The sequence below is a fragment of the Dromaius novaehollandiae genome, chromosome 3 (genome assembly GCF_036370855.1).
Source record: "Dromaius novaehollandiae isolate bDroNov1 chromosome 3, bDroNov1.hap1, whole genome shotgun sequence".
NCBI lineage: Eukaryota > Metazoa > Chordata > Aves > Casuariiformes > Dromaiidae > Dromaius > Dromaius novaehollandiae.
In genome coordinates this window covers 26464796-26492045 of record NC_088100.1, presented here as the reverse complement: position 1 = coordinate 26492045, position 27250 = coordinate 26464796, and the positions used below count along the sequence as shown (strand labels likewise).

Sequence of the window (27250 nt, the reverse complement as noted above, 5' to 3'; positions counted from 1 at the left end):
TATCTTGCAGTCCTCTGATAGAGTAGACATTAAATCCTTGCAGGAATGGTTGCTTGACCTTGGGGTATCTGCTAGAGTTCTGAGCTTAATCTTGATCAGGCCTTCAAAAGATTAATCCAGCCAGGCTGCCTAAGAAAGCGAGTCTGGACTTGTGCAAAAGTACCAGACACACCTCAGTGCACAGGTCTATGTAAAGACAACTTGAGTCCCCTGCATCTTATCCTAGATTCTGCGTCGTGTTTGTCTAATGAGATTGAAAATACTGTTTCCAATAGTGTAATTTGATCTTTTACATTTGGAAACATTCATGCTAACAGCATACTTCAGAACTGTAGAGAGTCTTGGGGGGAAAACACTCATTTGTCAAGCAAATAAACCATTCTTATGCAGAATTCTCTTTCATTATAAAACATTAACAAATTAGGTTTAGTCTGGACAATCACAGCAAACAAAACTTGGGCAGCTTGTGCTTCACCAGTGATACTAAGAAGGGTCTTCTATTATATTACTGTAGATGCCTGGTGCTACCTGGGACACTGTTGAGGCACTGAGGCACCCATGTGGGGCTGGTGGATGAAACGTGGTATGCAGCACAGGGTCGTGCTCTACGGGAGCTGCAGCTGGAGGTTGGTGGGATGCCTGAGAACATTCCAGGTGGCATGGACACCTATGGTTTGGTGACTGAATCCCACTGCAGGCTTTAAGAGCTTGAAGAGAAGAACTTCCCAAAATGTAAGAAGGAGGCAAAGGGAAGAAATAAAGGAAACAGCCTGAATCAGAAGGCAGAGACTATAGGATATGCTGTCAGTTAGGAGTCTTGTTCTGGGGGGGCTTGGTTCTCCTCATGTGCTGTATGGGGTACAGAGGGAGGTGTTACTGAGTACGCCATTCAGGGACTAGGCATCTCCTAAAAGCCAAGACATTGCCTTGGTGACCTTGGAGATTTCAATGTCTTGTCCTTCTGTGGACCCAGTTCTAAATAATTCTGCTTTTTTTTACTGTCAAGCACGGCCTAACAGGCACCACTGGTGGAGTCTGATGGGAAGAGGATCATTTTCAGCTAAACAGCAGCAAAGCACCAACACAGCACCTTCCCTTCTATGGGAAAGACCTTGAGGAGGGAGCCCTGTACTGTAACGACACCATTTTTGTTTGACAGACTACAATTCATACAACCCTGATGGGTAATACAAGAAGAACATCCCAGCTCACTATTCAATTCAGAGTGATTCAGAAGATTTTCATGCAGCATGTGTTGAACTAGCCTGCAGGTGATGTTTACAGGATTATTAATGAGCTAGATTAGATAGGCAGGAGGGTGCAGGGGAATTTATGCTGTCTTGACTCTTTGAAGTCAATACAGTTATCAGAAGAAAGCAGTCAGGAGTACAGAGGACAGTCTGTCTTCCTGATGCCGCTCTTCATTCACTGTCCCCTGGAGTCGTCAGCAGTATGCATTTTCACCAGGTCAAGCTCAGGGAAATATCTTTGATGAAAACAGAAGAAACTTCTATGTCCAGGAATGAAATTTGGCACATGGATCAACATTAGGCAGGGACAAATGTCCAGAAGGAATATCCCTCACCGGTAGGGAAGGGAAGGAAGCTTACCTATGATTCAAGCTGAATTAGTTGGTTAGTAAAGAGGCAATTTGTTAAAAGTACAAAATCTTAAAACATTTAAGTAAAAAATTGGTTACTGTCTTAAGAGTTTTTTAAATCTTGGGAATTTTTCAGCTGTTTTGATTATTTTTAATTAGCAGGCTGCTAAACAGTGAAAATAAAAGGCATAGAGTTTTCTACCAGCTCAGATGTTTCAACTGATCATGAACTCCTGTGAGTCTTACATTTGTACACAGTCAGCTTACTGAGGAATTTCTTTTCTGTAGGTGAGAAGTGACTAAGCAGGACTAATTGTTCAAGAAAGAGGCGTTTCTTATCTGCAGAGAACTGACTGCAATTCTCTTTGTAGGAGGGGCTACAGAGCTGTATAACTTGAGGGCAAAGCTACTGAGAGCTTTGAGCAGGTTAGACTTCGTGCAAGGTAAGCTTTTTGGATCTTAGATAAGCATAGGAAATTAGTGTACCTGAAAGTAAAGTGAGTGAATGGATTTAATGGATTAAATACTTGTACTTGTTTTCATTACTAACATGGCTATGTGCATCAAATATTCGTTTCTTAAGCAGCTGCCTGCTAGGGGTACCAATTAAAAAAATATGTATTTTGCTCTCGGAAATGTGAAGAATGCTTCCTGTTACCCCCTTCTTCCTATTTCAGAGAAGACTACATCTTATTTACAAGAGGAATATATATATATATCTTTTGTAGGAATTTGTTTTTCACTGCTGTTAATTCTTCAGCTTTATTGTTGACATGGTGTTAATAATTGTGAAACCAGGATAAAACTGGGTACTGTCTACACACTTGCTGCCGATGTGCATGGACTGTTTCCTAATGGGGTGGATGGTAGCGTGCCCAGAAAAAGCTGTTGCTTCAAATTCTGTGTTTGTTTTTTAACTAACTGTTGCATCTGCTGATAAAGCTTGAACTAGTGTTGGCAACTGATTGATCTCTTAGAAATGTTTGATGTTGAAATATTTGTAGCACAAGTCCAAAGAAAAAGCAAAAAGAATTGGAATTAAACTGAGTAAATGTTTTACTTTGGCTCTGCTTGTCGTAATAGCTGTCAGTCAATCTAACATTACTGGAGATAGTATAAAATTCTAGGTCTTCCAGTGCTTGCCCAAAGAAATGAGAGGAGTAGTGATTGTTGCAAATGAGGCTGAATGCATACAGTGGAAAAAAAATACCTTCCCATCACCTTATAATGGAACATAATGGCTACGGGAGAAAACAAAGAATATCTGAGTTTGTATTGTGTATCTGCTTAAAGAGTAGCCTGTGTCCTGAGATAATGTCAAAATAAACAGAGCAGTGTATATTGCACACCTTGCTCTTTGGTGAGAGCAGAACACTTTGGGAGGGTACGGGTGTTCAGCAAGAGGATTTTGATCTGCTTGCTCTCTGGCATGGGCCAATCATTCCCAGTACAGAGTTCTGCTTAAATAAACTACATGTATAAAAGACAACTCAAGGCAAAATGATATAATGCATTTTAACTCCTCTGTTAATTTGATGAGAGTTCTGGACCATAAATCATCGGTTTCAAATGAGAAAGCTTTGAATGATGCTTGAGAACCAGTCAGAGACTCAAAAACAGCATTCTGAATCCTTATTCTGCAAAACTTTCTTCTTTATTCTAGATAGTAGGAAATCAGGTGCTTGGAAACATGTCTGGGAAACCCAAGCTCCACTACTTCAATGGACGAGGTCGAATGGAATCAATTCGGTGGCTACTAGCAGCAGCTGGAGTTGAGGTCTGCCTATGTTTTTTATACTAAGAGCATGTGAGAAATACATATTTTTACTGTCCCTTATCAAAACTGTGACTGACCAGCAGTTTCAAGTTCCGTGTTCAGTGCACTGCACAATGATGACCAAGTCAGCATTGCTAGTTATGGTTCTTATGAGATCATGTTATTACCTATTACTACACCACTCACCATTAAAAAACAATTAATGTCACTACTAGCTTATCCCAAGTAGCAAAGCAGGTTCCTATCTCACTTTTAACCATCATGTTCCAAGCCTGTTGTTAGCATTATGAATGCATCTCCCTATAGCTAGCCAAATAACATTTTTATAACCACAGTGGTAGTCCCTGGTTCTATCTTCTGATCATAGGGATTCAGCACTTTCAACTCTGAAGGCCTCTAGCTAAACCCCAAAGTCCAGAAGAGTGTTTATATTATGCCTATTGCAATGTAACGGCCCCTTGAAAGTAATGCCTTATATAAAACAAACAGTAATTCTTCTCACCTCTAACAATTTCTGATATTAAAGCTGGAGAGGGAGACAGTGCAGGGAATCTGTGTGTTTAAGAGCTGTGAGCTTTTGTCATGGTGAAAAGCAATGAGCCAGAAAACTGCAGAGGACACATGATCCTTTCTCTTCCTCCCTCCTCTTCCCAGCCTGCGGCAAAGAAGCTCTAGCACAGTTCTCCTGCCACCGTATGAATTTAGCTATACGCCCTTCTCCCTGAACGATCTCTTGCTCCATTTCCTGCCAGCAGTGAGAACAGGAGCAGCACGGTCATACTTAGCCCAGAAGGCAGTGCTCTGTGCCTTCTGGGAACCTCCAGTTTATCCCAAATCTTACCTGCACGCAGATATGATTCATATGGGAGGGGGAAGAGGAGCGGATGACAGAGGCAAAAACATTTTTAAAAGATATCACTTTAACAACCGATTCATCTTTTTAAAAGAAAATTCCCCAAAGTATAACTCTCTGGTCTTCGATTGTCTCATGCAATGCAGAAGCTAAAATACACAGTGACAACATGACTTTTCTTCTATATTTCCTGCAGTTTGAAGAATGTTTTCTGGAAACAAGGGATGACCTGCTAAAGTTACTGAAGAGTAAGTTTCCTTCACTTTTCAGTAAATAGACCTATTTGTCTTAGAACATCTAAGAAGTCTTATGTCTCTTGAAAAGAAAATCAAGATTGGATTGCACCTGAGGTATCACAGATGCACACTGCAGTGAGAACACACTGTGATAGATGATACCATCTGCCCAGTCACTTCAGTCTTATGATAGTACAGTTTTTTGTCATCAGATCGTCTTGAAATTCATTAGTATTTTAGGTTGCCTACAAAGCTGTTGTTTTATAATCCATATGAAACAAGTTTCAGAGTTCAGAGTTTAACCTGTAACTCTGATGTATTCTTGGTTTCCCAAGGCAATAGTTGACCTTGCTGCTCTTTAGCTTCCATCTCCGTGGGTTTGAGATTTATTTTTTCTCCAAGCCAAATCACATGTCTGTGCTCTTCCAGTTCACCTTGGCTGACCAAAGAAGTCTGAGCTTAGGTCGGCATTTGCAGTCCCGCTCTCCTTTGGGAAGAACGAGTTGATCCTCCTGACACCTGCAAGCTTTCAAAAAGCACAGCAGTATTTTAAGACATGAGCATAATAATAAAAATATGCCTTTAATAGCAAACAGTTTCTATGCACACTTGCCTTACAGTGGATCCAAAGATGGACATAATCGATAGGTTATTTAAGACAATAAATGTCATCCTATAGAGTAATTACTCTGACTTACATCTCTGATCAGTTAAAGTCAGTAGAGTAGTCACAAAGATAAGTATAAACATTTGTATTGGCATTCATGTTGACAAGCTTTTAAATAGTCCATATTTCCATAATATTTATCGTAGCATGACAGAAACTGGTTTGTGATGGGTCAGATGGGTCAGGTCCTTCAGTCCTTCCCATCTGTGTCAACCTCAATGGAAATTCATCTGAGTTAGGACCGTGCAGTGCAGGACTTGTCCTTTTCAGTGTGTGATTCCTGAAGCTTCTGCATTCGGGTGCTTCATCAGATTTGAAGAAACTTCAAGAAGCTGATTGTTATAATATTAGATTAACCTATCACCCACAAATGCTTCTTCATTTTATGGTAAGCTTTTTCCATACCATAATCTGAGAGTGACGAAGACTGTCTCAAATCAAAAATAATATGGATCGTAAGACATTTTGCCAGATACCCACTGATGGTACTCCTTCAGAGGCTGAATGTCTTGTTTGTCATGTCCCTTTTATTCTAGGTGGAGCCCTGCTGTTTCAGCAAGTGCCCATGGTGGAGATCGACGGGATCAAGATGGTGCAGACTAGAGCCATTGGCAACTACATAGCAGCAAAGTACAACCTCTACGGGAAGGACCTGAAGGAGAGAGCCCTGTACGGTACCGATACTGTCTTTGTTTGATAGACCGCAATGCAGACAGCCTTGTTGTGCAATACAAGAACATCCCGGCTTACTATTCGATTCAGGGTGATTCAGCAGATTTTCATGTAGCGTGTCCTGGCCTTGCCTGCAGGTGATGTCTACAACAGGATTAACCAGCTAGATTAGATAGGCAGGAGGGTGCAAGGGTGTTTATGAAGATCAAAGGTCAATGCAAGAATCAGAAGAAAGCAGTCAGGAGTACAGAGGACAGTCTGTCTTCCTGATGCCGCTCTTCATTCACTGTCCCCTGGAGTCGCCAGCAGCATGCATTTTCACCAGCTCAAATTCAGGGAAATGTCTTTGATGGGAAGAGAAACTCTTCTGTTTCTAGGAACTAGATATTAAAGGATAGCGCTCTCAAGGCACATGTGTTGATTATGTAAATATCCTGAAATGCTTCAAGCTAGTTAGCACAAGTAAACACATTTCATGATATCCAGTAGGAATCGTATAGAAACACTGTTTAACTTAACACATCTGCTTTGATTTTTAACATGGGTTTGGATGACGTATATGCCAATTTTGTATATATGCTTGAAAAACTTAATGTAGAGGAATATCACCACTAGTGAAAAATGGAAGGAATGTAGTACTTCAGTTTTGGTTAGATATATTCCACTTGTCTTTTATCTCCTCCCAAAACAGAAGCTACTGCACTTGGAGGGGGGACTGCTCCATCCTATGCATTTTGGATAGAAGAGGTGTTCCTAACATTTCAGTCGGGGCTATGTCAGTACTTATTGTGCTATTCGGACCTACTGTGAATTGACCAAATCAAACTTTTTCTTCCAGAATTGATATGTATGTGGAAGCAATAATAGATCTGGATGAGTTACTCATGAGCCATCCTTTCCAACCAGCTGATAAAAAGGAGCAACATCTTGCTAATATTGTGGACAAGGCCACAAACAGACACTTCCCAGTCTATGAGAAGGTAGGTGGCAAAGACATAGCAACTTAGTTAATATTGGTTTCCTGAAACTCCATCTTGGATCTATACATGCAAACTTAATTCAGGAAAATGGAGAGGAAAAATTACCACTGCAGTGTACATGCAATGTCTTGGGGAAGGCAGGGCTGGGAGGAATACGAAAGGGATAGAGGATGCTACAAATCTGAGAGAAATTCAGAGCTGCAAAGACACAGGATAGACTGAGCTCTCCAAATATCCATGTTTCAAACTGTATGTTGTTTCAGGCAAAAGCCACTTTAGCATCATTTTCTATATTAAGTTTCCTCCTGAAGCATTTTCAGTACAGGACCCTCTGTAAAATCATGTATTTGCTATGTGAAAGCATTATAGTTCCTTCTGCAACAAGAGGGAGGGTGGCTGAGTTGGATGTCAAGAACACGAGGCATGGGTTATATATGGAGAGTTCCCAATACAATGTTTGCCAAAATTGAAAAGGAAGCACATGAGAAGTAAGGGAGGTGCCCCTATTTTGAAAGAGTCCAAGATATTCTATTATGCGCTGGGCTGAATTTAAGCCTCTCCTAAATTTTGTGTGGGCATTTGCAGTGATGGCTGTATTCCAGCAGCTCTGAGCCTTCAGCACAGAAGTTCTGATTATGAGGGTTACAGAAGTGAAAGGAGGAGGGCTAGAACTGAGCCATCAGAAAAATCTGCACAATAGAAAGGACTGATGTGGTCAGAATGCACTCAGATTGTTTGTTTATACCACAGAAGTTCTTACTGTACTGCCTTGTTTCAAAGGTAACTCCTATGCAGTGTATGGCCTTGCTTTGAAAATACCGTATTAGGTTCAGTCTGCTCTGGCTGCACACACACACAAATGCAGGGAAAAAATTGCCTTTACATCTGGTCATTGTGCCCTGTTTTCAGGTTTTGAAGGACCATGGACAGGACTTTCTTGTGGGCAATCAGCTTAGCAGGGCAGATGTGCAATTACTTGAAGCTCTTTTAATGGCAGAGGAGTGCAAGCCTGATATACTTGCCAGATTTCCTCTCTTGCAGGTAACTGAATGGACAGTTTTAATGGGAAGTGAATCAAAGCAGAGCCATTGATTTACACGGGCTAAGAAATATGGGGGAGTGGGAGGGTAAGGAAAGACAAAGCCAAAATCAAGTATCCTAAGTAATTTTAGCCTGTCTCAAATAATGATGGTCATTGCCTTCTTATACCACTATAGCCACCAGGGCTCAAAAGCATAATAGGACAAAGCATAAAGAGTCTGCTGCATGATCAACCCACAGTGTTACTTTTACAGCACGGGTAACATCCAAATGTCTGATAGTAACCGTGGTTCTTAAGTATAGTGCTGTTTTGTTTTTGCTTTGTAGAGTTTTAAAGCAAGAATAAGTAATGTTCCCACAATAAAGAAATTTCTGCAGCCTGGCAGCCAGAGGAAACCACCACTACAAGAAAAAGATCTTCCAAAAGTGCTGAAAATTTTCAATCTTAACCAGTGAGCAGCAATCTAAAATCACAGAAACTCTACTGCATTTTCTCTGTGTTTCCTGATAGTGGCAAAGTGAAACTAATGAAAATAGTTAAAAGGTTTTTTGATCTCCCTTTCTCTGGCCAACATCCGGCCTCTGATTGGGTTTGGCCTGCTCTTCCTAAGTAATTCAACTTGAGCACACCAGCAAATGAAATGGTTAAATGAATTATGAGGTGCACAGGACAAAGCAGGATGTCTTAAATTACCGATTTTAAGAGATTACCTGAAATAAAGTCTCGCTATTGACATTTAAAAACATCTGTTTAATGACTGTTTGCGGCCAGTTTTATAGATAAGGGGTCTCTCATTCTGTCTTTCTGTTATTCACAAGAGTTGCTTGAGTACAGAGAGAGCTTAGCCCAAAAGCTGGTCAACATGACCATTCTGGAAAAAGCCAGGCAAAGCCTGCAGGTTCTGGTTCAACGGGGATTGCATGTTTTGATTCAACTTTCCTCGGAACTTACCTTTCCTGGACTTGGAGTATATTGGGATCAGAAGTCCTATCACACCTCTGTTTTGCCGCTGATCATTTGCGGTCTCCTGTAGTCATTCTTGTAGTGTATTTTCACTAACGCTTACCTTAACAAAAAGCTGACTGTAGCAGCTAAAAGCACTTTGTACATTTGACTGAAAGATGAATGCTTGTATCCGACTGTACAGATGAAAAACTACAATAGTTTGAGGCAGAAGGAGTCTTGATTGGTGTCAGGTGCTAACACTTTGCCTTGTAATGTAGATCTTATGTTACGATGACTTATCTTTTTGTACACTAAGCTCAGTTAAATATTATCTATAATTGCACGTTATAAACATATTCACTTGAATCAAGTTCCACTACCGAGGCACTAGCAAGAAAGTTGAATACATAAACGTGCTAATTATTTAAACACCAAATGAAACAAATATGTACATGCAACTGCCAGCGCCCCCAAAGTAATTACTGACTAGTACCACCAGTTTTAAACTGAGTGTAAAAACTCTTTCTAACATCCGTGTGGATGTGTTTCTCCCCATCCTCATATGGGAAATGCCATGCAATGGGAATCAAACTGTTTTTAGCATCAAGAAAGGCAGAAAATGGTTCTGCAGGGGAGCGTGTATTAATTAGAACTGTTGCTCATAGACATGAGCCGTCTCCCTTCCGCCTCACAGAAGCGCCGGAAACTGCAGTGCGCTGTGAGAAACTCGAGCAGGAGGCCTCGGCCTCGGCCTCGGCTGATGACCCTCCTCATCGTTACCTTCCCCTTTGTACCGCGCAGCAGAGCAGTTGTATCAGCTGGCACGCAGTCCCCAGCCTTCAGCCAAGCCGAGCTCTGGCATGCTGGCAACCAGCCGGCAGCTCAGCCCCTGCCGCCCTCGGGCTATGGCCCAGGCCAGCGGGCGCTGGGACGGCTCCCTCTCCCCTCCCCGGCTCACTGACGCCCCCGAGCGCCTCAGAGGCCGCAAAGCAATTCGGGAGCGCCTGCGCGCCCCCGCGGCCGTGCCAATCGCAGGCGCGCCGTAGATTTCCCCCTCCGTCTCCACCGCAGAAGTACAGGCTGCCCCGCTCCCTCCGCCCGCCCAGGACGCCCTGGGCGGTGGCTGCAGCAGCAGCGGCGGCGGTGGCGGCCGGGGCTGGGGCTCCGCCCCCCCCCGCTCGCGCAGCCGTTGGCCGTTGGCCACCGCCCGCCGCGCGCGCGGCCGTTGGCGGTGCTGCCCCGCCCCTCGCCGGTGCCGCCCGCGGGGCGCGGCTGGCGCTCCTCGGTTAGGCTCGGCGCGGACGCCGCGGGCGGGCTGGGTGCCGAGGCGGCTGCGCGGAGCGCTGGGTAACTGCGCGGAGCGGGGCTGCGGGCGCTGCCGCCCGCTGGGGAGCGCGCTGGCGGTGGCGGGCCGGGGGGCGGCGGCGGCGGGCCGCGGGGGGCTCGGCGCGCTGCCCGGCGGGCGCGGCTGGGGGAGCGCGCCGGGCGTGAGCTCTGCTGCGGCTCCGGCTGGGGGAGGGCGCTGCGGGCCCCGCTCGCCCGGGGCTGCCCGCGGCAGGGCTGGGGGGCTCCGTGCGGCGGCGCGTCGCGGTGGCGGGCGTAGCGCTCCTGGAACGGGGCCGCGCCGCCGCCCTGAGCTCGCATGTTTCCTGCTGCGCCTCGAGCTGCCAAATCGTCCCTGCCGAGGGGAGTTTTGCCTTGGATATAAGCCATCAGACAGAGGAACTGTTAGGACAACGGCGGAATGCAGCTGCTTGGTTTCGGGCGCTCTTAACTGCTCCCTTTTCTGATCTTCACTCCTCCAGCTCTTCTCTGTGATCAGTGGTGCACGGGGAATGCATGTTACGCAGTTACGTCTGCGAAGCCTGGTACTGTAAATGTCTAATCTGCACTCTCTGACGTGTTTGCTGTGCCGTAGTTGAGGCTTTTCGTGCTGTTAGCCCAATGCTACTTTACTGTTCTTTTCTGTGCACTTCTGTGAGCTTTACACTCTTAGCCTTGGTTTTAGAAACTACCCCTGATTTTTGTGCAGGATGAGTCCTAGGAGGGTACTCACCGTTCTCACCTGAGTCAGTGGAGCCATACCTCTGCCTGCTGCAGTTAGCTACATCAGCAAGTGAAAGGGGCTGGGGAGGCAGGAGAAGGCAGGCTCTCATTTCTGTGCTCTCATGGCTGCCTGCACAGGGGGAGGAACCAACAGGTGTGCTCGCTTGCTTGCATATATACACACATGCACACCTTGACACATGATCCAGATCTCCCTCCCCTTGCTTATGTGTGTGATCTTGCTTCCTTCTGTGAGCTGTGTACACCTGCACGTATGGTCTAACATTAGCACCACTCAGTTTACAGAACTTGAAGGCAGCCTTATGTAACTTGAATAACATCAATGTCTGTTAAGGACCAAATGAGTTGCAGCCCCTCTTGGACTCTGTCCAAGAGGGGTAACTTGGTGCTGCTGCTGCTGCTGCTCTCCTTTAGGGTTGCTAAGGGAATATCTGTGTTTGCTGAGGCGTGCCTGCATGAGAGCAAAAAGCTGGATTTGCATGCATGAAAGGCTAATCTTTTACTTTAGGCCCACACTTGGGAAGTGTTCAGTGTTGCTTGACAATGTTTTTCCTGCAGTAGAGACTCTCACCAGGCTGGACTATGGTGTTGTACATAATGGGGTTCTGGCTCTTTGTTATATAGGCAGAGATTTTAAAGCTGAATTGTTATTTGTAATTCAAGTTTTAAAATCTCAAGTGGTGATTTCCCTTTTATCTTATTCAGACACCCCTCCTAGCTTGGGAGGGAATACTTTTGAATCCAAAGTGGTTTGGCCTGAATGCCAGCAGAAACCACATGGTGAGAAATTACAAGTTCAGATATTTCAAGATTGTGTCAGGCTCAATGCACTACTGGACCAAAGGACCACTGCCATAAGGTCATTCTGCTTGAACAGTCCTGTTTGAGCTATATTTGAGGAACAAAGCATTACAAGGAACTGCTTTGGATTATATATGCAATTAGGAAGAAAGCTTAAGACCTTGCAGCAGATCATGAGCACACTTCAGTTCACCTATTTGTTTCTCACTGGAAGCTGATGCTTGAACTGCTTTGGACAAAAATGCATGTTTTTTTTAATATAGTGATCAGGGTGGAAGCCATCACTTTGACTACAGTCTGGCTGAGGCCTAAGGAAGGTCCAGTGTGCTGGACAATGTAGAAAGTTTGTGATTTTTCAGATCTGTTACTCCTATTCCAGAAACCTAATTTACCAATGACTTTGCTACTCTTACATGACTCATTGCTTTATAAAGGCATATTCATTACAGAGTAGTAACAGAGTCACTTAAGTACTTTGCCACTGTGTGCTAGGAGCAAAAGTTCAGCCTAAATCCCTAAGTCAGTCCTTAAGCAGTGCAGCTCCAGGCAAATCCAAGCCTTTTCCAACCTGCATGAAAAGACTGATCCCTGCAAGGAATCGTGATGGGCAAGTACGGGTTATGTTGATACAGATGCTTTTTTTCCACTGGCGCTTCCTCTGCTCTTCAGCTTCACCAGCTGTCTGGAGTGGAGCACTGAGACGAGCAAGATTTTGGCTGGGATGATTTCATCAGCTATCTTGATGAGGAAAGAGAGGAAGGAAGTTTGTGACTCAATGAAGTACTGAAAAGTCTTACCCAGGAATTAAATAAACCTCCCTGTAAACAGATAAACCTTGGCTAAACGGTGGAACGCTCTGTTAATCAGTTCATGAGTTTGTCCTCCTATCATTCAGTTTTCTTCTGGGGCCCATTAGTGATAAGAGTACAGTGTGCTTTGTCAGTTACCTTCCTGTTCCAGTGCTGCACAAGCCCATGTCAGCTGCCAGGTTTGTATTACTGCATGTAGCTGCTTTTGCTGTCAGTGACACTTTGAAAAAACTAAGCAGTTCACCCCTGTGCTGTTATCTGGTGGTCTGACTTTCAGCTCTCACTGCTGCTAAGGCACTGGGTGCATTGAATGGGCCTTATCTGTCCAGTCGAGGTCCAGATCTCATTTGTTTGTTTTAGTTTTTAAAGTTAGGTCTTCAGAGTCAGTAGGATGTAAATGCCTGCTACATTTTAGACATTGTTCCTGAAGTTGGAAGGGGTCTTGAAGTGGATTGACATCCTGTATAATGGAAACACTGTGATTTGGCTAATGGTTGAAGCAGAACTAGCTAAATATGGAAGTCAACGGGCCTAGTAAAATAAATGCTCTAATATATATTGTTGTCATAAGCTCTTAAAGACACAAAGCTCTGAAACTTCACAGTGAGAGAGGTGAAGGTAACATTGATATTTTTGCCTTGGTGTTCTTGTGAAGCAATAGATTTGACGTTGTATGTTATCAAGTCTGGTATGATGTGGATGCTATCACCAAACTCAAAATCTACCGAACAGATTGTATTGTTACAAAATTAAAAATGTATTTATCTAGGAGTACCCTACAATGCTGTTTTGGTTGTAAGATTCTCATGACTTCTTAAAGCTGAGCTGATAGTTTTTAAAGAGAGGTATATGATCTAGCACATGTTTATTATCTGCTGTCATGAATCTCTTTTAAATTGCTGCACATTATCCTGGAAGCATGTACTATTTTTCCATTGAATCTACAGGAACTTTGGCTGCATCAAACCTGGGTGTCTAGGTCTTGAATTGCCCCTCTCCTTTCACATTCACCCAACAGTATTTAGTATGTTGGAATGTAAAATTTTACAAGTGCTGATTTAAAAAAAAGAATCCTTTAAAATGATCTTCTTGAATTTATCAGGAAACAAGAACGCTGAAATCATGGCGGGGAAACCTAAGCTGCACTATCCTAAGGGAAGGGGGAGGATGGAGTCAGTCCGATGGCTGTTAGCAGCAGCTGGGGTTGAGGTTTGTACCTTTTTATAAAATGATCAGAGTAATCTGTGATTAAAATAAGTGTTCCGTTTAGGAACGGTTTCCCAAGTACCTTTGTGCTTACAGAGCTATATAGCACGACATGACATGTGCTTACAGACATGTGCACAATCACATGTGATGCAGAATGCCTTGGATTCAGTGATACACTGTTTCAAATTGTATTTAAGATAGTGTTCGAGCAACAGTTACCCAGTATAAGGCTTTTACTTTACAAGGAGAATCTTTGTTTTCAAAACATAGTTTCAGCTTAGAAGGCTTAGATTGTTGCTACAGACCAAAACTCTGCATCTCTTTAACTTACTCTGAGCGGTCATTACTAAAAGACCCGTGTGTACCCCATGAAGAACTTCAGAACATTATCTGTAAACAAAGTGCTTTTCATTCTTGGGGTCAGGGTCTGATGAAGGTAAATCAGCAAAGATGCCCTGAAGCCAACAGAGCTATCTCTGTCAACTTAATTTCCACATTTACATTTTGTTTGAATGTGGTGCTTTCATTTCTCAGAAGCTACTTATATTCCATTGGAAACGTAAGGCTTTTTTTAAATGATGCTCACATGTGAACGTTGCTGAGGGATAAGCTGCAGAGCACGAGTGCTGAGGGAACCAAGATTGTGCCCTCATTCAAATGTCCTTTTTATTAAAAAATAATTAAAATATCAGCAGGGGGAAATAGGGAGATAAAAGCAGCTGATGCCACATGAAATACTGAGAACACATTGAGTATACTGGACATATGGAGTATACATTGAACATATATATTGAATGTGTCCTCAACATACTGAGTATATATTGAAATACTGAGTAACCATTGTGCCTCCCTTACACAGCATTTAAGTGAATGACTCAGTTGCCTAGCTGGTAATTGTTTATGCAGGCATGTAGACAGGACTTTATAACAAAGGAAGGTTTTTTCTGAGATGTAAAGCATTGCATGTTACTGTGTGGTCAGGGGATAGTGTAGTCCTGCGTTATTTGCTGGAGTGGAGGTGGAGAATAGGAGCCGGGATCTCCAAACAGTCATGAGAAGTAGTGGGAGTAGTGTGGAGAGGATGGTTTCTAACTTCGTCTCCCTTCCCCATTGTGGTCGGAGTGACACAGTGTTGTTTTCTATCTTTGCTTTTCAGTTTGAGGAAGAATTTATAGAAACAAAGGAAGACCTGGAAAAATTACGCAGCAGTGAGTCTGTAAATTGTCTCCTAAACATAAATTTGCATCAATATAACAAAAGGAGTACTTTATCTGACTTTGTTAAGAGATGAAATCTTTTGTAAGACCTTCTCTGATATGATATGGCCCGTAAAGAGAAGACTTGAGAGACATGGCTGCTTGTGTATGCTTTCATTGCAGGAGCTTTAGTCACTCAGAATTAGAAATGTTTTAGGATATTCTCAGCTCTTTTTTTCCCCTCAGATTCAGTGCAGTACTACAGTGGTTTGAGTAATTTGCTTCTGTTTCCTTCGAAGATGGATCCCTGCTGTTTCAGCAAGTGCCCATGGTGGAGATTGATGGGATGAAGTTGGTGCAGACTAGAGCCATCCTCAGCTACATAGCAGGAAAGTACAACCTCTATGGGAAAGACCTGAAGGAGAGAGCCTGGTACGGTAATAGTACATACCACCCTTACTAATACTGCTTTATTTTTTTCATATTGCATGTAAAGGTGCATGTCTGCCGGTGCTTTGTCACCTCAGCTCCAGGGACTGGATGAGTGGACTTCATATGACTGATAAATGATTATTAATTGTCAACATAATGAGAAATGTTACGGCCAACTCAAAGTTCCTCTGAATGCACAGAGACGAGAAGTGCATTAAACTCTTGGGCAACTGCAGAATCTTAATACAATAATAAAGGCTAAGTATGCCTTGATTTTTTTCAACTAGAAAACTGTAGAAAATTTAGAGCTGCATGAAAAAGATTGTGAAATATCTTTAAGCATTTTGATTTCTTTTTTTCAAAATGTGAAGAATTTTTCCTAGCTGATGAAAGATGAGGAAGAAATCTTCAGTGGCTTATTACTACTGAAAAATAAACCAATATTTTCCTAATGTTACTTTACCATGTATGCTCTGGGTGTACACGTGTGAGACTGGCTTTCCCCAGTCATAACTAAAGAGCTCATACAAAAGCAAAAATTCTGATTCACTCATTCTAACAAGTAAAATAAAAATCATAGAAAAATTCAGCTAAGTCCTTAACATAACTGACTCCAATTTGCCGTAAAGGGTTTATTCCCATAAACAAATCTTCCAAAACATATCTGACAATGGGTAGGCAGTTCAGCAGAGATTATGAGGACTACTATTATGGATCAGCATGTCTGAACTGGCAATTTGCAGCCATTTGTTGCATGGAACCTTTTATAATTAGGCATCAAATGCCCCTCCCCTTCCCCCTCCCCCCCCCAAAGCAGTTGGCATATGCATACTTCTGTCCCCCAGTATAAATCAGTATGATATCAGTGGAAAACAATATGAACTCCAATTAAATAAGAGTCTGTGTAATTACTGTATTTAATATCCTGCATGTCACAGACACAATGAACCTGTCTATAAAGATCTGTGCTTTCAAAAAACTGGAGCTGGTTTCTCAGTTTTTTTTTTCCTCTTCCATCAAAGACGAAGAACAAGAAAACAAATTAATGTCTTAGTCTACATTGGCTAGTGAGCATTTAACTCTCTGATAACTTTAGCACCATGTTTCAGTCAAATAACCAGAATGGATTGTTCAAATAAGAAATGTTAAATAAAAATATTTGTTTCAGGATTGATATGTATGTGGAAGGAACGACGGACCTGATGGGAATGATCATGTATATCCCTTTTCAACCGGCTGAATCAAAAGAGAAGAATCTTGCCTTAATCATTGAACGAGCTGCAGCCAGATACTTTCCTGTCTATGAAAAGGTGATAATTTACTACTAGTCCACAAAGACAGTAAAGCAGTGCACAGTTAACACTCCCCAGCTCAGCCCCAACGCATGCTTCCCAGAAGGCAAGTGATGGTACAACTCTGGAACTGGGTGATGGAGCCCACATTGAGTGACATGGAGAGGACCACAAAATAACATCGGGCTGATTCTGGTACTAGGTATCTCTGCTGACTTCAGGAAGACTCCTCACAGAGCAAATCCTACTTGTTGGGAGAAAAGGGATTGGCTCAAGCTTTTTAAAAACTAGCCTAGTGGTTCATAGCTGCTAGCATTTTGCATATGTGCACCATTTAAATACCTATGAAAGTGTATATACTTTTGCTGTTCAAAGTTAAATACAATTGTGCTTTATAATGTGGACCTAATCCTGTGATCCTTCTCAAACCCATTGCTTACATACATTGTAATAATACCTAGAGACTTGTTACTGTCCTTCTCTGAGTCATTTTATTTGGGCATCTTTATATGTGCACGGAAAGACTCTGCAAACAGGATGTATAAAGCTTAAAAATATAGAGCAATTATTTATTGGCTAGCGGGCACAAAAGAGAACTTGGGACCTAATGGTCTACTAGGTAAAGCATTAGTATGCTCTCTACCCCCTATAAGGCACATGAAGCATCTTTGGTATCCAGGCAGGTATCAGGAGGGAAAGGTTGCCCTCTGCTATTCCCTGGAACATATTCTTGATGCTAGTGAATTGCCATTTTCTACCAATTCCCTGGGGTTTTTTTGTTTTCGTTTTTTCTTCCCTCTAGCATTTTAGACTTTTTCATGTTGGTGTTTTTCTTCTTGAATTGGGCTAGCAATGATCTTCATCTCAACAATCCTGCTTCTGTCTTGTAATTTTACCTTTCTCACCTTGTGTGGCTGTACTGTACAGACTTTCTCACAGCTCTTTCTCGTGATGTAGCAGTCTCCTCAGAAGTCTGTGCCAAGGTTACACAGCTTTGCTGTATTAGATTTGGGCCTGGTTCCTAGCCTGGGTCCTTGGCTCACAGGCAGCTGAAGCCCTAGGAGGGAGGTGGGAGGAAATTACAGAGGGGATGAGAGACAGAGACCAAAAGAGATGCAGAGTTACAAGACCAAAATCATCATGGAATTGCCTCCTGGGAACTAAGAAGCTGTAATGGAATAGCTAGACAAAATCATTACACTGCATATGACTTTTTTAATTGTTTATATTTTGTAGGCCTTAAAAGACCATGGACATGGTTATCTTGTTGGCAACAAATTAAGCTGGGCAGACATCCATCTGCTGGAAGCCATTTTAATGACAGAAGAATGTAAGCCTGATATACTTTCTGCATTCCCTCTGTTACAGGTAAGTAATCATCTGATCTCAATATGGAATATAACATACCAATGTCACTGACCAGTTTTAAAAGCTTATTGATGTTTAAATCCTTTGAACCACTGTAGTATGTCGCTGACAGCTCTCTGATCTGTTTCTGTTGACTGTAACCACCTGAACGCACCCACTCAGTCCTGCCTCCAGAGCTCCTGAGGGCTCATTGTCCAGTCCTTCCTCCAGCTCTGCCAGTTCTCTGTTGGCAGGAATTCACTTACCAACTCTACCAGTTTGGTCCTGTAACTGTTACTTCCAGGTCTTCAAACACGGCCTGTTTTGTCTGCAGTTCCTATCCTTCTGTTTTTGTTAACAAAATTGTATTTTGAAGAAATCAGAGACAAGAGCTCTTCATTTTCTTCTCTCTTGCTTCCATGGTGCTTTACACTGAAATACTTGTGTCCATGCCTCTCTTCAGCCCAAATATATTCCAGCTATCTGGACTGAGGCTGTGATTTTTCTTCTCCCACCTTTATCAGATGAATCTTTTGCTCTTTAATATTAAATTCTCCCATCCCCATCTGTGAAACCAAGGTAAACTTTATAGCACCAGTATTGCAGATCAGAGTATTTACATCTAGATTGTCCAAAAAGACTGATATGTGATTTGCAGTGGAGGATGCAGAGTGCTGAGCTGGACATAAGTAGCTACTAACTTGCTTTGTTTGCTGAAGCATGTCTGGGAAGGAAAAATCCAAGTCAGCTGACTTTTAAGCTATAAAGGATGGCATATAATTTCCTTATGCTCATTGGTTTTATTGCTTCTTCTTACAGGCTTTTAAAGGAAGGATAAGCAACATTCCAACAATTAAAAAATTCTTGCAGCCTGGCAGCCAGAGGAAACCAGTAGCAGATGAAAAGTTTATTGCACGTGTGAAGGAAATATTCGATATGTAATCAATGTGGCTGCTGAAGATCCTGTAACTGTAGTAGATCACCTGAGCTATGCCTCATAGGTGTAAACTGCATAGGTGCATTCTGTAGCTTGCATCGCACAGCCAGTTACATGAAAATCTTTGAAACAGAGTATACAGAATATATGGAATATATAACAGAATAATCTTTTTGATTAGATTAAAAGGCTGAGCTGTAGCTGTTGATTTCAGAAAGTAGTATTTTATGGAACAATTACATGAAATAAAACATGCTGATAACTTTTTGTGCTTGTTTATTTACAGTGCATGCCTGGTAGGGTAAAATGTTTCAGCTGTAGTTCTGGCAGTACAGGAGAAAGCTCTCTTCCAGCCTTTTGCAAACTGCAGCATGGAAGAGACACTCTGTAAAAAGAGGAGTCATTTAAATTCAGAATTGGAATCTCTGCTGGCCCCTACTTAGTCTCCCTGACTGTAAATTCAAAGTCGTGTTCCCTGTCCCCTTGCTGTGTTTCACTGCTGTCTCCATACTTAAAATAAAAGAAAACCTAACATTTTTTTTTTCCTCCAAACTCATGATCCTTGTAAGTTTATGGGCAGAAGAATGAACCTGTTTTAATCCCCAAATAAACCTTTGGGCTAATCTCTCAGCAGCGATTTTGTTCACTGAGAGATCAAAGAACATGTATTTAATTAGCTTGATCTGTTTTTCATCCACTGAAACAGCCTCCTCCCTCACTTCTCCTTTTGCTGCTTGGCTAGATGGGTACAGGGAGGAAAATGCTACTTGATTTTGTAAGTAAGCTCTACCCCAGAATGTTTTTTTCAAAGTTGATGCTGTTTCCTTCACACACTGATGTACCCATTTTAAAGTACAGACACAGAGACCACCCCCACCCCTCTATGCACAAAAGAACCAAGGCAGGATTTAAAGCCAGCTTTAAAAAGAACACAAAATGGAGGAAAGCACCTGAATTCTGCATATCCTCACAGGCACAGACCTGAAACACACCCAGCACCTAGGCACTGCCAGGATTAGCTGAAGATTTTTACATTAAAATTTCCTGGGTAGCTAGCAGCAGTTTGAAATGTGCCTGATAGTAACTCAAGTTTTATAGAGCTAACGGGTGTTCCAGGCAAGTGCTGTAATCACTGAACCGCTACACAGACTGTTACGCAAATTCTCCCTGAACGATCTCTTGCTCCATTCCTCGCCAGCAGTGAGAACAGGAGCAGCATTGTCATACTTAGCCCAGAAGGCAGTGATCTGTGCCTTCTGGGAACCTCCAGTTTATCCCAAATCTTACCTGCACACAGATATGATTCATATGGGAGTGGGAAGAGGAGCGGATGACAGAGGCAGACTGTAATCCATTTACAGTTTTGAAATCTCAGAGAATTCTAGCCTCCAGCTCCCATCTCCTGTGTTAACCACCAGGCATGGCCACTCCTCTGCTGAAGCCATGAAGCCATTGATCTAGGGATGATGTCTTTCACTACCAGTAGAGAAACAGTTTCTGAAATTGGTGCTTACTTATTTCACAGTTTTTAATTTTCTTGCTCCTTCTTGTATTTCCCCCTTATCCTTCCAGTGCCTGTAAGGAAGAGGAAATTACGTTCATACATCTACCACCAAGAACTGGCTGTCATTTTTGGAAGCTCATCCCCTTAGTCACATTGTTAGCGGAGGTCCTGATGTATATGTTTGCTTAGCTACCCATGGGGTCTCTAGCTGCCCAAAATCTACATCAGCGTGTCCTCTCACGCTGTCCATATAGTGAGAGGTCTCAGGAAGCTTGACTCAGTTGTCTTAAAATAAGTATCTCTTGCCACTTGAGATGACCAAGCTTGCTCTTGTCCTAGTCCTGGCCTCCAGCCGCTGCTTCAGGAGGGGACAGAAGTCCTGTGTTATATCTGCCAACTCCATGCAGATCACTGGCTACCCAAATGTATAACAAATAGCACTAGAAGCCTCTACTGGACAACAAATTTGAACCTAGGATGCCTCCAGACATTCCACCCTCACCCATGCAATCCTGGAAGTGCTGGGACAGTGCAATGACAGTGGGCATGCTAAATGTAAACAGAGCTCAGATACTTACATAGAGTGGTAAAAATGGAAATGATGTTGTTAACATGTCTTGTGGTTTGCCGACAACGTAGCTGGCACTATTAGAACCAGCAATGGAAAAAGAAGGTCATGAGCTTGGTTAGTGTACATGTAGCATTAAAGTATAATCCCGCCCGCTCTCAGATATTGAATTCTCACCTTCAGTTTTTTCAGGTAACAAGAGATTAAGATATTATTCTCCAATACTGCTTTCACTGATACGAGCAGACTTTATGCAGGAGCTGGGTCCTTCTCCTGATGAACAGAGGAAAGTGCACAGATAACGCAAGTTATCAATATTGGGATCTCTCTTCTGTCAGCCAGGGGAAGTCATTGTTCTGCACAAGCAGCTGTGCTTATTTCTGGAGTAGTTGGAACTTATCCTTTACTCTGTTTCTATTTTTCAGGCTTTTAAAACAAGAATGAGCAACATGCCTGCAATTAAGAAATTTCTGCAGCCTGGCAGCCCAAGGAAACCTCCTCCAGATGACCATTATGTAGCAACTGTGCTGAAAGTCTTGACGGACGAATGGAGTCCACATTAACCTCAGTAAGGCCCAAAATATTTTAAAAAGCCCTAAAGCAAGTAGGCAGCTCAGTAAATTACTACTGTTACAGTTAAAACCAATTGTAAAAAGAATTATAAAGTGAAATAAAACATACCGATTATTCTGGCAATCTGACAGCGGATTCTTTTTTTTACAGGCTACTCTTTTTCTTTCTTTGTCAGCTGAGGCTAGACTCACAGAAACAGATTGGAGCCATTTTAGCCCCTAACTCTAAAACCCATTCCCATATTTAGCTGCCATCAAATCCTGGAAGTGTTTAAAGGATAAGCACAGGTATATATGGGTGAGCATTTAAGACCAGTCTTACACCCTCATTTTGTTGCTATGCCCATGTTTGATGTGACCTTTGGAGAACTCCAGAGCTAAAAACTTGAGCCTGAACTGCCGCTTAGCATAGAGAGCAATGTGGACAGCCCAGCCAGGCTGCTCCTCTGGCAGCGCTGCATCTCGCCCCTGTCTCTGTGGAAACATTGCAGGACTGGTGGGCAGTGTGCTTGGAGCTGCTTCAGCCAGGCCTCGCTGCGAGGGTGGATGAGATTCACAGAGATTCACAGGCAGATGAGATTTACCCATTCAAGGTCATCTTTCCAGACTGCTTTTCATACCATTCAGGCTATGGACATACTCCCCTTTTAGTAAGTGAAAGTAGCGGGTCCCAAGCAGTTGCTTATTTCCTGAAGCCTGAGTTTTGTAGGAGAAGTACCTGGAACTGTTAACAGCTGGCACTGCCATAGGTGAACTGCCAGCAAGGTGAGCAGTGCTGAGGTGCCGTGGTGCACACTGCCACCTTGTGCTCCTGGGCAACCCTGGCTCTGAGGGGCCAGTGTCGTCTGCACAAGAAGGCTGCTGTATTCCTGGCTATGCATGGAGACCACCTGCACCAGTTGCAGCTTATAGAAGTTGCTGTAAATCTCTGTGCGACGAGTGCTGCTGCTGCTTCTCCAGGCTGAGCCACAAGAGCTTCCTGCTACAGAAAAGGAGGACTCGGAGGGCAACCCTGGGAGGATTTCTGTGGGCCTGGGTACATCAAGAAAGGCTTTGGGAAGCAGCTTCTGAGTTGTGCAGTGGGGTTATTAGCAACATCAAAGTGTTTGCAGGACATTGATCTTGTTTTGTAATTCTAATTGTTTTCTAATTGTAATTTTGTAATTTCTCTAAACCATATATTAAAAGAGAAGGTCTTCAGGTGTTAAATGTTCTGGAAATCGTAAAGTATCTCCTATCAAAGGTGTACTAATTTCTATACCTATGTATTGACCATTCCCATGGGAAGAGAACCACATCCAGTGAGAAGAAAAGTCCAGAGGATAGAAGTGTGGATGTGAAAATAGGGAGTAATCTCAGGTAAGCAGGACAGTTTGGAATTTGCCAAGAAGATACAAACTAAGGCTGCAGACTAAGTGGGAGAGAGAAAGGCAGCAAAAGAAAGGGAACAGAAAGGAAAGCCAAGAGCAGATGATGTGCTTCTTGCGAGTTTAATATGCTGATACATGGACAGATAACTCTAAAAGCAATAGTGATCAGGTAACACCCCATTCAAAACCTCTTTGTCTGCCTCCCGAGGAAATGTCAGGAGTCTTTGACGTCTGTCAAAGAAAGTTACTAATTTTCACTGAGTATCACAGTGTTGTTTTTGTTTTGCTTAGGCAGGACATTGCATTTGTTATTTAAACCTCCATAAAAGAAACTGCTGGCAAAAACACATCACAGCCATAAAATTCAAGCTCTGTAGCACACAGAACACTGGTCTGCTTCTAGGTAACCACTGTTCTCTTCTTGAAAATGTTTTGAAAGCAGCTAATGCCTTTCAAATAGCCGAAGCCAAGTGTTAAGTCAGCAAGAGAATGCTAAAGAAAAGACCTTATTTACTTATTTATTTATTTCTCTCTTACCTCTGCCAGGTTACCTTTTGCACATATATTCCTGGGTTTATAAGATCATCACATAGCACACTTACTAGGAAAAATATCCAGTCCCTGTGTGGCTTGGAGGGTGTAACACAATTTGGAGATATTTTTCATGGGAGATATCTTGTGAGCTGCATTTTTCAAGTGTGCTGAACACAGGCAGCTCTAGTTTGAAAAAAAATCCAGGCCCTTGTTTTAAACGATATGGAACACTGGTGTTAGATTTTATTTCTACAGCAAGGCAGGGCTGGGAATATCTCAGTAGGTTTAAATAGTCACTGATGAGGCTCCCTTTTCTACAGTTCCTATTCCCCCTGCTAATACAGTAATAAGACACAACAGTTTCTGTGTGCACCTATTTCCGTTACAAGTATATTTTAAATATTTGCTCATAATTTCCAACACAATCTCAAACCAAATTAACCTAAGTCTGCTGTGCTGTGTATATGGAGGAAAATCCACTGAAGCTGATGACACAAAACATTTTCCTATGCTGTGACAGAAAATCAGTATCACAGCTGAAAAACAATTTTTTTTAATTTATATTTTAAACTATTTCCCCCAAACCTTATTATTTTAAGGGAAGAGACAAAGTGGAAGCAAGCTGGTGGCCATCAGCAGCAGCTGGAGAGAATAATCCCTCCTAATCTATTAGGGTATCTTTGAGGTTTCCCCTAGTTTTAATTCTTGGATGGTCAGTCTGAACCAAGTAGTGCTTAAGAGATCAGACGCTTTTAGGCATGCAGAATAGAAATGACACTTTACAGCATTTTCTAAAAGTTCAGTGAAGTGAGGTTTTCAAAAGTCCTACTAGATTAGGAGGCAGACAGTATTCTACTTTTCCCTTCTTTCTAGACTAGGAACTGTGTTGAAAAGGACTTGCCTAAGATCTTGAAGGAAACCTCTGACAGAGTCAAGAACAGGAAATTTTAGTGATGGGATGAATTACCCTCTGAAGATTCTTACTTCACTCCCTTGCCCATGAGGGAAGTTTGAGGGGACTGGTTTCAACTACACAAAACTTTTATATGCCTCAGTTGAGGCAATATCCATCTGCTTTTTGAGTGCATACTATTGGCTTTAGCTTGGACATCAGCTGTAGTTCAGGTTCACGGTGAGGATTTCCTCTTACCTGGATTTAGACCTATTTAAAGAAGGCTAGGCAACCAGATTAAATGTAGGTTTCTACAAAGTTAGGGGAGATGAGTCTTACCCAATTTGTCCATACCATAATTAATATTCTTAATTGAACTCAGGTTTTCTTATCTTGCAGTCCTCTGATAGAGTAGACATTAAATCCTTGCAGGAATGGTTGCTTGACCTTGGGGTATCTGCTAGAGTTCTGAGCTTAATCTTGATCAGGCCTTCAAAAGATTAATCCAGCCAGGCTGCCTAAGAAAGCGAGTCTGGACTTGTGCAAAAGTACCAGACACACCTCAGTGCACAGGTCTATGTAAAGACAACTTGAGTCCCCTGCATCTTATCCTAGATTCTGCGTCGTGTTTGTCTAATGAGATTGAAAATACTGTTTCCAATAGTGTAATTTGATCTTTTACATTTGGAAACATTCATGCTAACAGCATACTTCAGAACTGTAGAGAGTCTTGGGGGGAAAACACTCATTTGTCAAGCAAATAAACCATTCTTATGCAGAATTCTCTTTCATTATAAAACATTAACAAATTAGGTTTAGTCTGGACAATCACAGCAAACAAAACTTGGGCAGCTTGTGCTTCACCAGTGATACTAAGAAGGGTCTTCTATTATATTACTGTAGATGCCTGGTGCTACCTGGGACACTGTTGAGGCACTGAGGCACCCATGTGGGGCTGGTGGATGAAACGTGGTATGCAGCACAGGGTCGTGCTCTACGGGAGCTGCAGCTGGAGGTTGGTGGGATGCCTGAGAACATTCCAGGTGGCATGGACACCTATGGTTTGGTGACTGAATCCCACTGCGGGCTTTAAGAGCTTGAAGAGAAGAACTTCCCAAAATGTAAGAAGGAGGCAAAGGGAAGAAATAAAGGAAACAGCCTGAATCAGAAGGCAGAGACTATAGGATATGCTGTCAGTTAGGAGTCTTGTTCTGGGGGGGCTTGGTTCTCCTCATGTGCTGTATGGGGTACAGAGGGAGGTGTTACTGAGTACGCCATTCAGGGACTAGGCATCTCCTAAAAGCCAAGACATTGCCTTGGTGACCTTGGAGATTTCAATGTCTTGTCCTTCTGTGGACCCAGTTCTAAATAATTCTGCTTTTTTTTACTGTCAAGCACGGCCTAACAGGCACCACTGGTGGAGTCTGATGGGAAGAGGATCATTTTCAGCTAAACAGCAGCAAAGCACCAACACAGCACCTTCCCTTCTATGGGAAAGACCTTGAGGAGGGAGCCCTGTACTGTAACGACACCATTTTTGTTTGACAGACTACAATTCATACAACCCTGATGGGTAATACAAGAAGAACATCCCAGCTCACTATTCAATTCAGAGTGATTCAGAAGATTTTCATGCAGCATGTGTTGAACTAGCCTGCAGGTGATGTTTACAGGATTATTAATGAGCTAGATTAGATAGGCAGGAGGGTGCAGGGGAATTTATGCTGTCTTGACTCTTTGAAGTCAATACAGTTATCAGAAGAAAGCAGTCAGGAGTACAGAGGACAGTCTGTCTTCCTGATGCCGCTCTTCATTCACTGTCCCCTGGAGTCGTCAGCAGTATGCATTTTCACCAGGTCAAGCTCAGGGAAATATCTTTGATGAAAACAGAAGAAACTTCTATGTCCAGGAATGAAATTTGGCACATGGATCAACATTAGGCAGGGACAAATGTCCAGAAGGAATATCCCTCACCGGTAGGGAAGGGAAGGAAGCTTACCTATGATTCAAGCTGAATTAGTTGGTTAGTAAAGAGGCAATTTGTTAAAAGTACAAAATCTTAAAACATTTAAGTAAAAAATTGGTTACTGTCTTAAGAGTTTTTTAAATCTTGGGAATTTTTCAGCTGTTTTGATTATTTTTAATTAGCAGGCTGCTAAACAGTGAAAATAAAAGGCATAGAGTTTTCTACCAGCTCAGATGTTTCAACTGATCATGAACTCCTGTGAGTCTTACATTTGTACACAGTCAGCTTACTGAGGAATTTCTTTTCTGTAGGTGAGAAGTGACTAAGCAGGACTAATTGTTCAAGAAAGAGGCGTTTCTTATCTGCAGAGAACTGACTGCAATTCTCTTTGTAGGAGGGGCTACAGAGCTGTATAACTTGAGGGCAAAGCTACTGAGAGCTTTGAGCAGGTTAGACTTTGTGCAAGGTAAGCTTTTTGGATCTTAGATAAGCATAGGAAATTAGTGTACCTGAAAGTAAAGTGAGTGAATGGATTTAATGGATTAAATACTTGTACTTGTTTTCATTACTAACATGGCTATGTGCATCAAATATTCGTTTCTTAAGCAGCTGCCTGCTAGGGGTACCAATTAAAAAAATATGTATTTTGCTCTCAGAAATGTGAAGAATGCTTCCTGTTACCCCCTTCTTCCTATTTCAGAGAAGACTACATCTTATTTACAAGAGGAATATATATATATATCTTTTGTAGGAATTTGTTTTTCACTGCTGTTAATTCTTCAGCTTTATTGTTGACATGGTGTTAATAATTGTGAAACCAGGATAAAACTGGGTACTGTCTACACACTTGCTGCCGATGTGCATGGACTGTTTCCTAATGGGGTGGATGGTAGCGTGCCCAGAAAAAGCTGTTGCTTCAAATTCTGTCTGTGTTTGTTTTTTAACTAACTGTTGCATCTGCTGATAAAGCTTGAACTAGTGT

General features: G+C 42.4%; 2 protein-coding genes and 1 long non-coding RNA gene across 6 annotated transcripts; 2 read left to right on the top strand and 1 right to left on the bottom strand.

The window, feature by feature from the left end:
- Window positions 1-3269: 3269 nt before the first annotated feature.
- Window positions 3270-8570, top strand: LOC112979349 (glutathione S-transferase-like). The gene is made up of 6 exons (XM_064508554.1): window positions 3270-3377; window positions 4427-4478; window positions 5670-5802; window positions 6644-6785; window positions 7695-7826; window positions 8154-8570. The coding sequence occupies exons 1-6, from the start codon at window positions 3291-3293 to the stop codon at window positions 8280-8282; spliced, it is 675 nt and encodes a 224-aa protein (XP_064364624.1). The 5' UTR covers window positions 3270-3290; the 3' UTR covers window positions 8283-8570.
- LOC135327827 (uncharacterized) lies at window positions 5030-8926 on the bottom strand. The gene is made up of 2 exons (XR_010388221.1): window positions 8779-8926; window positions 5030-6185 (listed from the first exon to the last, which is right to left on the bottom strand). It is a non-coding gene; the product is annotated as an uncharacterized LOC135327827 (long non-coding RNA).
- A 973-nt stretch (window positions 8927-9899) lies between these two features.
- Window positions 9900-19129, top strand: LOC112980976 (glutathione S-transferase-like). Of its 4 annotated transcripts, XM_064508557.1 has the most exons (8): window positions 9967-10119; window positions 10578-10640; window positions 13552-13658; window positions 14815-14866; window positions 15154-15286; window positions 16455-16596; window positions 17815-17946; window positions 18745-19129. In XM_064508557.1, the coding sequence occupies exons 3-8, from the start codon at window positions 13572-13574 to the stop codon at window positions 18865-18867; spliced, it is 669 nt and encodes a 222-aa protein (XP_064364627.1). In that variant the 5' UTR covers window positions 9967-10119; window positions 10578-10640; window positions 13552-13571; the 3' UTR covers window positions 18868-19129. The 4 variants fall into 4 exon arrangements, with proteins under 4 accessions (XP_064364628.1, XP_064364627.1, XP_064364625.1 ...); XM_064508558.1 differs by lacking the exon at window positions 10578-10640 and having other exon boundaries at window positions 9900-10057; XM_064508555.1 differs by lacking the exon at window positions 10578-10640 and having other exon boundaries at window positions 9987-10119.
- The last annotated feature ends 8121 nt before the right edge of the window (window positions 19130-27250 follow it).

Excerpts from the sequence above, each read along its gene's own strand:
- LOC112979349 (XM_064508554.1), top strand. The coding sequence starts at position 3,291 with ATGTCTGGGAAACCCAAGCTCCACTACTTCAATGGACGAGGTCGAATG. Across the intron at positions 3,378-4,426 it reads TAGCAGCAGCTGGAGTTGAG|TTTGAAGAATGTTTTCTGGA; the intron begins GTCTGCCTATGT and ends TATTTCCTGCAG. Across the intron at positions 4,479-5,669 it reads CCTGCTAAAGTTACTGAAGA|GTGGAGCCCTGCTGTTTCAG; the intron begins GTAAGTTTCCTT and ends CTTTTATTCTAG.
- LOC112980976 (XM_064508558.1), top strand. The coding sequence starts at position 13,572 with ATGGCGGGGAAACCTAAGCTGCACTATCCTAAGGGAAGGGGGAGGATG. Across the intron at positions 13,659-14,814 it reads TAGCAGCAGCTGGGGTTGAG|TTTGAGGAAGAATTTATAGA; the intron begins GTTTGTACCTTT and ends TTTGCTTTTCAG. Across the intron at positions 15,287-16,454 it reads GACCTGAAGGAGAGAGCCTG|GATTGATATGTATGTGGAAG; the intron begins GTACGGTAATAG and ends TATTTGTTTCAG.